The sequence below is a fragment of the Channa argus genome, chromosome 5, assembly GCF_033026475.1.
Source record: "Channa argus isolate prfri chromosome 5, Channa argus male v1.0, whole genome shotgun sequence".
Classification (NCBI taxonomy): domain Eukaryota; kingdom Metazoa; phylum Chordata; class Actinopteri; order Anabantiformes; family Channidae; genus Channa; species Channa argus.
In genome coordinates this window covers 17,465,987-17,476,328 of record NC_090201.1, presented here as the reverse complement: position 1 = coordinate 17,476,328, position 10,342 = coordinate 17,465,987, and the positions used below count along the sequence as shown (strand labels likewise).

The window sequence follows — 10,342 nt, the reverse complement described above, 5'->3', positions numbered from 1 at the left end:
GCGCACACAGTGTCTAACTTATGAAAAGACCACTATAAAGTGGGCTTTGTACAGTAACATTATTAGTAACATTTTAGCTGTGTGTCCACATGGTCGAAGTTCAAAGATGGAGATTTTGTAGACCTTTGGACATGACTTGCTTACTGACACTTTGGCAGCATAAGTTACAAAAATTCACTGAGAGTTTAAGCTGGGTGTCTGGTTGAATGGTGGTAACTTGTTTTAACAAGTGGGGAACAAAACAACCTTTAGTATTGTAAATAGGAGGAGCACTAATTAGGCCTCTTAAAACAGTCAATTAGGCTGACACCCTGATTTTAATCCGTGACAAAGGGAAGCAAGTAAAATCTTCTTATGTTGATGCTCCACGCCCAGCTGGGCTCTGTGTTTACTTCATTTGGACAAGACTGCGTATAAACAAGAGGAGATAATAAGTGAGCAATAAGAAATTCCACTTCTTGTTACTATTTGTGGAAACTTCTTCTTTTTTTTAACACAAAGTGTTAAAAGCAATTTATACAAAGAACTAACAAAAGAAGATGCAACACATGGGTTAAATTTTTCTATAGTCTCAACACTATTTAGTTAACATATAAATTACATATAAATATATATATATATATATATATATATATATATATATATATATATATATATATATATATATATATATATATATATATATATGAATTATATATTGAAATATGGATTATAATTATAATCACATGCAATTTTTACCTTTTTATTTCCAATAGTGGCACCCATTTATTAGCCTTGCAATAAATTTTTTTTTTTTATATTCTGTTTTTGGACCATTCACTTAAACCCCTTACTACACACTGGTGATCCCCATTTAATTAATGATGTGTGTCCTTTTAAACAGTGTGAATACTTATGCACTCATTTCTTTGATTTCCATTTTGTTCATTGTGAAGTTGTTTTTTACAGTGGATTTTCTATTGAGCTTTTTTAAATACATTCTGTCATTTAGGCGAAAACCATTTAGGCGCACTAGTACAGTTTATTTAAGGCACAGATCAATTAAAGCTAGGTTTTTTTTAGAATACATTTCAGCTGTCTATTATGTGGAGTTGTGCATCAGTTATTTTACCTCATCTAAAACTTCTGTAACCTCATTATGGTTATTCACATCAGCTCAATGAATGTGGGTTAAAGCCTGCCTGCTTGTTTCCTTCCTCACTCGACTCAGTTCAAGGAAATTGCTCCTGTTTGTACAGACCGCTGGCCCGCCTTTCTAAAATGAACAGCACAGTGCACACGCTGGTTTTTCACTTGCTTTAAAGAACAAAATGAAGGACACACTTGTACTGCTTGTTTTGCTGATTTCCAAGGTCACACAGGTAAGCTTTGTGTCTGTCTGTAAGTATGTTGTACATGTTTACAGTGTTTATCAGAGTCTGTGGACTGGTTGTTGATTTCTTGAGTTTATGTTTACTTGTACTACAGTATTAATTTATTAAACATGTTAAACAGTGTTTGTGTCATGACTATGAGATGTAAATCCATCTATCTTTTAAAAATGTCCCTGTAAAGTCCCAAAACCAACAAAGGAACATTTCTTAAAACGTCTTAACTGAATCAGTATCGGTGTTGTCTTAAGTGTGACAATGGTCGATTACATAGGAGATTAAACACATAGTTGTATTGTGGTGAACCTGTATGAATATTTGGTTTCGGTTGCTAGGCATCCGATGCAGTTACAGACCAAACATCTCATTCTTAAGACAGCCAGATCTGACATTATGCGGCAGCTCTTTCTGCTGCCTGTGACTTTCACTATTACTGTGCATTTCTGTAAAAGATGATGAGGTAGTTTAGGCATGCAGCCAGGAGAAAAGGGAAAAAACAGAATGTTTTCCTCGGTAAACTGTCAGCAAATAATAATACAAGGCTTCCCAGTAGTTTATCTTTATAATCACTCACTGTGCTAATGGTGGTCACATTACAAGAGAAGTTTGTGTTTTGAACCAAGGTCTTCTAGGTTGCCGCCTCCGTTTCCTGTAATACGAGAAAAACTTTGCTGCTGTCAGCATAATTCTTACTTTTGCGTGTCATAGGAGTGTACTGTGGTGAAACACAGGTGTGTGAACAGCTACTGTGTTAAGACTCAATTTAGCAAACAAATACTGTTTATTGTACAATATACAGTATAAATATATATTATTATATTTATAATATAAATATATTATATTTAAATGTACATGTGTTATACCTGACTAGCAACGCTCAAGGCCCAGACATTTTGGACAGCCCCACAGAAAACAGAGGTACTATAGAGGTGTAATACACCTCCTACAAATTCAGAACAGTGGCTGCTTGTTCTGCAGCTCAGCCCAGGAGCATTACCATAAGGGAAAAAGTGGGCGCACATGTAGGTAGTAAGGTACTACTCTAATCTCCTATTTAACATGGTGAAAAACTTAAGCAGTCAGAGGTCAACTTATCGTTTCTTCTATTTGCTGATGACTAAATTCTTGATTTTAAAATTATGGTCTAGTAGACACCTGGGTTGCAAATATTTTCCATTTCAGTAATGTAAACTTCTTTGCATTTACCTTGAAGAGCAAGGGCCTCTGGAGTCTTAGTGGAGGTCTGCATGTGTGTCAGTGGACTGTGTGAAAAGACGTTTTTGTTCGTTACTGCCCATATCAGATCAGTGTTGTGTTGTGTTTCACTCTCCTCTAGGTGTGCCTACAGCCATATAAGGCAGACTCACAGGGAAATTGTCACAACAATACCACAGAGTACCTGTTAGAGGATTCCAACCTTTGCTGCAAGAAATGCCAACCTGGTAAGCGCCCTTTTGTAAAAACAGGAAGAGCTGAAAGTTTTACAGGCTTGTCCAGTTAGGCATGTGCAGTGGCTTTATGAAGCACTCAAACCTTTTGCATATTAACTATAAGTTAGTTTTCAATTAATAGAAGTGTCATTCTCCCCCTTAGTCTACATTCAAAAACAGAAGTAACAAAGTTAAAACATATTTTTAGAATTTATGTTGAATTTTAAAGTCTGTTATCTTTGACCATTAGTTAAATGCTTTGTAGAATCCCTGTGACAGCAATTAGACTATAGCTTTAAGCTTTAAGCCCAAAAAAGACACCTTGATTTAGGCAGTAGGTCCCATTCTTACAGAGAGATCTTTATCAGATTAGATGGGAAATGTCTGTGAACCACCATCTTCAGGTCTCTCTACAGATGTTCTATAGGGTTTTAATTTGACTCTGACTTTGGTTGGACCACTTAAGGGCAGTAAGAGCCACCCCATTTGCATGTCATTGTCATGCTGAAGAGTAAACCATCGCCCCGGTTTTAGGTCAAACACAATGTATTTGTCTGCATTAGTCTTTACTCCCTCCCTGTCCCTGCACTGCTAAAAAGCCATCAACCATGATACTGCCACCACCATGCTACACTGTAGGAAGGGTGTTAGAAGGTGATGAGCACTGCCTGGTTATCAAAAGGATATGTAGTCATGCTCGGTATGAACCCTAATGGTTTAGATTTGCCTTATTAGAACAGAATTTTCTAAGCCTCAAGCTTTGGATTTTGTAGGTTTTATACCTATGTCCTGATCCACATCTCACCATAATCACCACGTCCTTGGACTTTATGAGATGTTGTTGAGCTGATATGTAATGCAAACTGTGACACCACAACTGAGTGCCTTTCTTACCTACCTTAAATAGATTTATTTTGCCACTGATGTGCTCCTGTTCAAAGCACTGGGCCAAATTAAAGCAAACATGATCATAATATGTGCTACAGCAAAGGGTCTCAATGAGAGATTTCCATTTTTTTTTTCCTAATTTGCTCATTTCTAGAAACATTGTTTTCACTTTTTAATGAGTTCATGTGTATAAACTAGTGGATAAAAAAGGATTTATCAATTTATAATTAAATCTGCACCAGTAGTGCAATAAGTGGTCTGAATACTTTCTCAAGCGACTGTCAATACGGTGCTAAAGAAAAAAACTACTGCTAAAATGAATAAAACATAGAAGTGACATTTAATGACCGCAGTTATTAAAACATTGGTGAATGTATGGGCGTGGAGGTGTGAAAGAAGATAAACAACTTTTACATTTTACAGGTAGTATTTCCTTCTTAAAGAAGACAAGAAATGTGAAGCAACTTAATAGTGGAAACTATTGACATGTAAAAAAAAAGTACAGCTAGAGTCATCAATCAGCGGCTTATTCCCTACAATATTAATATCTGTCTACAAGCAGATATTAAAAAAATCAGAAATGCCTAAACTGATTTCAGGAAGTTTACACAAACTGTTGATTATACATGGCCTAATTTGTCCATTAAAGACAACGAAAAGTTTGTTTTAACTGCGAAAAAGCCATTCATAGTGTCTTATCACTTTAGTCTAACTACTCTGCAAATTCTGCTTGTGAATGAGACAGATCATTTACAGACATTTTTCAAAACTGATTTACCACATTTTAAACAGAGAGATTTATAACTCGAAATTCATAGTGCTTTCAAAGACAGCTGAAATAGCTGAAATATTCTGTCTTTTATTTATTTATTTATATTTTAATGCACTTTGTTAACAAGATTTCTGGTAAAGGGTTCTGGACATAAAAGTTATTCATCCCCATTGGAACTTGTCACCTTTTATACCCCTTTTATTTATCTGTGTACTGTGGTGACTGCTATATTGACTGTATTGCTGCTATGGGTGTTTTTTGACACAACTTTATCATTGTGTTGCTCTGAGCCATTTTAACCGTTTCTCTAGTATTTTATCTTTGTGCTGGAGGACTTGTGTGCCTTAAATAACAGGTTTATTTTAGATTGATTTGTCTTTCTTTATGATTCCTGCACATCCAGTAGGTTCGTTGGGTCACCATACCATTACTCCAATCTGTGTGGTATAGTACTATATTAATTACGTGGCTGCTGTTGGTGCCTTCTGACATATGACACATGATTTTAGTCACCCTACCATTGTTGTTGTGAGTCACCTAACCCATCTCTCTATGGGGACATGTGTGTCTTTTTCTTACATACATATGGAAACAGAAATAATCTGGATTGTATCTTATTACTTTTTGGGCTTTGCTCTTCTCATTATTGCTTGTTTATTTACACACGTTTATTTTTTATTTATTATAGCACTGAATCATGGTAGATTTAATTTGGGTTATCATGTCAGAGTGAAAATTAGAAAATTTGTCACTGCAAAGTATATCAAAAGAATTTAAATGTAATACTGAAAATTTGTGATTGCATAAACCTCACCTCCTTTAAAGTGAAGAGTAAATGGGTTTAAAGCATTTTAGTATAAAAACACCTGTATCTGGAAGGTCCAAAAAGCTGTACACTTGAATTGGGGTGTGGACAGCAGTAGCGCAGGCTTAGAAGTTTAAGCTCCTGAAGGAACACATTCATATTGCCAAATTTCTCTAAAGCACATTAGTGTAGACATGAGATTAGTGTGTTTGTATTAGGGCTGTTCTTCAAAGCCCCTCCCAGTCTTCCTGTTAAGATTCGGGCTATAAAAATACGAAAAACTGCTGATGTGCTCAAGCAATAACTTCATCTCCTCTGACTGATAGCCTCACCTCTCTCACTCTTAGGAGACTTCATTGTTTTATATCCATCCACCCATTATCTTATCCTGTATAGGGGAGCCTATCCCAGCTATGATTGGGAAAGAGGTGGGACACACCCCGGACAGGCTGCCAGGCTATCTCAGGGCCAACAAAGAGAGACATACACAGACAGACAACAATTCACACTCACATTTACTCTAAAAGGGCAATTTAGAGTCACCAATTTAAATAACATACGTGTCTTTGGTCTGTGGGAGGAAACCGATGTATGCGTCAAAAATCCACACAAGCACAAGTAGAACATGCAAACACCCCAGAGAAAAACTACAGCCCCCAGGTGGTGTCAATGCTAACCACACCACTACTGTGCTGCCCTGGTTTTACATTTATATTTCTCTGCTATCACTTACTGTACTCACTGAAAGTGAATCAATGGTTAGCATGTGATGTTTATCTGAAACCCTTTTAACTATGTGTGTGTATTTTTATAGTCACGTACTGTGTGAAATCAATTCACACTTTGAATCACTTTATTAAATTAATACTGAAAAAACATCACATGAATCAAAACATTGACACACTGAATTGGCAAATACGTACCATTTTACTTTGGGCTGTGTACGTCTTTCAAATTAAACACAAGGGCTCCATTTTAAACCTTGAGGTAGAAAATTAAGTTAATCCAGGAAAGCCACATGATACTATGATGTACAATAAATATATATGTGGAATACAGTAAAATGCATCTATGTTATTACAGGACAGCGAATATTACATGAGTGCAATGAAAATAATGACACCGTATGCGAAGAATGTGAACCAGGGCTGTACATGGAGAACTGGAACTACGCTTCAGCATGTTTCTCCTGTAGAAAATGCTCATCAAGTTAGTATCTTTATTATAACATCTGTCCCTGTTTGAAATATTGCTGGTTTTATTATATGTTTTTCGATGTTATGTTTTGTTTTTCAACACAGCTAAAGGTCTGCAGTATGCGCAGATTTGCTCTGCTACTGTTAGGAGCAAGTGTATTTGCCAGCCTGGGATGTACTGCGATATCGGATTTGAAAACCCGTACTGCCAAAGCTGTAAAAAGTACAAACTATGCAAACCTGGTTATGGAGTGCAGGTGGAAGGTGCACCATCAGCCTTTTTTTATTAACTGACTGTTTTTTACCATACATATAAGTATTGCATATTATATTTAGAAATGTGTCTGAATTTGAAACAATCAATGTCATTTTCTTTTTTAAGGGAAACTAAACTCAAACGTGAAGTGTGAGCCATGCCCCAGTGGAACATTCTCTGACACAGAGTCCTACATGGACCGCTGCCAGATGCACACAAAGTGAGTAAAGAAGTGTCTCTATACACCTGTTAGAAATTTAAATTTTTGACTCCAATCATTCTTTGTTTCTCCACAGGTGTAGCGGAAGGACTGTTCGAGAAGGCAACACCACATCTGACACAGTGTGTGAACCTAGTGCTTTTATATCCAGCACACAGACTCAAACCCCAACAAAAGAACTCCGAACTGACAATGAGTCAATGAAAACAAGTTCAGTGATAGAAATGTATCCGACAGCTGAAAGGGGGCTTACAGAGTCCAGCACATCTGTGATAGAAACAGAGCCCACATCTGCACCTAACAACAGTAACCAAATTGTTTTTTTTAGCACTTTCATGAGAAAAGCAAAGTTTCAGAAGTGTTTTAACATTTCTCTCTTTTTTGTCTCTCCTGTGTTCTATCTGTGTTTACATCTCTCTTAGATGCAATCATTGCTGGAGTCACTGTTGGAATAATTTTGCTGTTGTGTATTGTCTTTCTGCTGTTCTTTTATAAATCAATATTTAAGAAAGGTAACTGTATCCTGTAAAATAACTTAAATAATCATGATCTTGTTTTGTGAAAAAACTATGACTGTATTAACATTATATTTATCTTCAGCATAAAATACAGAACGATAACAATCAATATTTCTCAACATCTTTATCTGAAATTTTTTTCATTGCCTTTTCACTACCAAACTATTTATTCTTGTATGTTTACACTGCCATTTTTCAGATGCAGTAGAACTTTATCCTAAAGTAGATGCTAATGGAAACTGTGAGAGAGGAGATGAAGTAAGTCTTCCTTGGCTTTTTCTTGAATGGCCTTGTTATACAGTATGTACTACTTTACAACCAAATGTAATTGAATATAATAGGTATTTTCTTAGTTTACCAAAATGTTCAGTTCAGTTGTCCTCAATTTGTAGGGACATTGTTAGAACTGAAATTGGTGTCACAGTCCACTATTTTGAGTGTTTATATTTTTGTCCTTCCTATTTTGATGCACACATACACACTAACTTCAATATATAATACAACACCACAACTAACATAGGTAATAAACATGTCATTTTATAAACACCTTTCTGAAAGGCATTGACTTAGACCTAATGGCAGAAGATTTGTGTTAGGCAGGTGTACGCCATAAAGTTTTGATGCAGTGTTGATTTGAAAATAAAATAGACAATTAAACTTTACATTTCTTTCTACTGCAGATTAATCAGGGTTACTTTGGAGAAACTCAGCTGACTTCACTCACAGTCTCCTCGACAGAACAACAGTGTATGCTGGAGAAGGGGGAGTCCAACAGGACAGACCACAGTCTGGGCAGTAACAATTTTGAAACTATAACCAGAACTGAAGGCTGTAGCGGCCATGAGTCTATTGGGCCTTTGCTATCCCATATAGATCAAAGTACTTTATCCTCTGCACTGTCGGAGCCCATGGCCTTAATTTCAAACACAGAGCCTGTCGCACCTCAGCCCAGCATCCACCCACAGTCCTCTTCTCAGCCTACCAGCCCGCAGATCATTAGCCCTGTGACCACTAGTCCACACGTCAACGTCAACATCACATTTCACATAGGAAACGGATCTTGTGGGGCACAGCCTGCCATTCCCACAGACTTGAGACACCCAGACTATCAGATCCCCCTTGGGGAGGAAGATGAGTCCTTTAGCATCCCGCAGCAGGAAGATGGAAAACAATCACTAATGTCAGTGCAGGAGAGTACAGGTTACAGTGTATGAAGAGTCACCTGCATAAAGGACTTATATTTTTTTTCTGTTATGATGTACAGTATTGTCAACAATCGCCTTGGCGTTTTTTTGTTCAAATATGCATTGTTTAACAGTTCTGATATTTCCATGTCAAAAACTTCTACTCTCACTATGTGTGTATATATGTATATACAAAATACTTTGAATAAACATGCAAATATTGTTATTATGTTAGTGGTGCAAATTAAACAGAGATACAAATTCTGACTTGTCATACCATCAAAAAGTACATAACAAGCATTAAAATCCAAATTTAGAAGAGTGTCACATATTTAATTGCAGCCACTTATGCCATACTGCTTCTATGACTTTATTTTTTCTTGAAACATGAAATATACAATTATTGAATATGGTAGCCAGAGGTGCGAAGAGTATTTACAGTTGCACATTATATATGTGTTAAATAACAATCTAACTTAAACTTCAGATCGATTATAGCAGTATTGTAAAAGTAAAAGTGTTAATGATAGAAATATCAGTGTTAAATGCTCAAGTTTTATTATAATAGGATTGCAATTGCCTAATTTAAGCAGCATTGTAATTGCTGTAGTTGATCACGGTGGCGCAAATATTAGTTGCTTTAGGTATAGTTTTGGATTGTTTTATTTATAAGAAATGCAGGGTATATTTAAGTAAAACATGTACTACTTCTAACTAATATTATTGTGTATGGCATATGGGAAAATGTATTTAAGATCAATGAAAAACTAAATTTAAGATGTTGTAACATCTTCTTAGGTCTCTAAGAACTAGTTTTCAAAAACTGCAGATAACCTTTGAGTTTAAAGTGTAGTCTCACCTTTTAGATTTATTTCAAAACAATGCACACACATACCCACCTCATCAGTGGCATTATTTCTCTTCACACTGGCTACAAAGTGATTGTACTATAAGTAAACAAAATCCACAATGCTCATTCCTTCCAGAATTTATAAAACTGAGCTGAAACTATTGAGCATAACACTAATTAAGACACTTGAATTTTTTAATTTGCAATGTTTTTTCAGTTCCATTGTCTCTTCCTTTGCTCAACCACAGGGCCAGTAACACAGCACTACACATAAATAACTCTTGATTAAACAAATATAGACTACTGAATGCTTACATTAAATCCTTTTTAATTTTACAATTATTTTTTACAAGAGCAAGGACAGTAAATGGACCACACAGGATACATTAATTGCTTTAGGAAGGGATTCCATTGTTTACGGACGGGAGAAACATTTATCGCCACCAAAAACGATATCAGTGCATAGCCACGTGAAAAAAATAAGTTTTTACAACAGACAAACAAACTATTAATTTATCCTAACATAGTTATCCCGTGATTGAGTTCTTAATCCTCCACCGCCTCCTCGCTGAGGACTGAAGAGTTTTCTGAAGGCGCTTCTGACATCTACTGGCGAACACCGGATACTACAGGGGCTAACACCATCTTTCCTATAAAACGTTTTAATTAAACAGTGACAGTCCATTTCAGGGGTCCTTAATATATGTATTTTTAAATCAAACAATTTTTTTTTGGCTTAGTTTAAGTTCGTGTTATTCGGTGGGTTTGTATCTTGAAATCCAGGTAGCGTTGCTAACCGGGGACGACTGAACCACTTGATTGTTACAGAGGGGGGGTAGTATTCTATTTTAGG

At 36.1% G+C, this 10,342-nt stretch overlaps 1 protein-coding gene across 2 annotated transcripts; it reads left to right on the top strand.

Annotated features, from left to right (window-relative positions):
* The first annotated feature begins 1,213 nt into the window (after window positions 1-1,213).
* On the top strand, window positions 1,214-8,902 carry tnfrsf1b (tumor necrosis factor receptor superfamily, member 1B). Of its 2 annotated transcripts, XM_067505136.1 has the most exons (9): window positions 1,214-1,361; window positions 2,707-2,812; window positions 6,349-6,474; window positions 6,567-6,725; window positions 6,844-6,937; window positions 7,014-7,243; window positions 7,360-7,449; window positions 7,655-7,713; window positions 8,136-8,902. In XM_067505136.1, exons 1-9 carry the CDS (start codon window positions 1,311-1,313, stop codon window positions 8,667-8,669), a joined length of 1,449 nt encoding a protein of 482 aa, XP_067361237.1. In that variant the 5' UTR covers window positions 1,214-1,310; the 3' UTR covers window positions 8,670-8,902. The 2 variants fall into 2 exon arrangements, with proteins under 2 accessions (XP_067361237.1, XP_067361238.1); XM_067505137.1 differs by lacking the exon at window positions 7,360-7,449.
* Window positions 8,903-10,342: the final 1,440 nt, after the last annotated feature.

Excerpts from the sequence above, each read along its gene's own strand:
- tnfrsf1b (XM_067505136.1), top strand. The coding sequence starts at position 1,311 with ATGAAGGACACACTTGTACTGCTTGTTTTGCTGATTTCCAAGGTCACA. Across the intron at positions 2,813-6,348 it reads CTGCAAGAAATGCCAACCTG|GACAGCGAATATTACATGAG; the intron begins GTAAGCGCCCTT and ends ATGTTATTACAG. Across the intron at positions 7,714-8,135 it reads ACTGTGAGAGAGGAGATGAA|ATTAATCAGGGTTACTTTGG; the intron begins GTAAGTCTTCCT and ends TTTCTACTGCAG.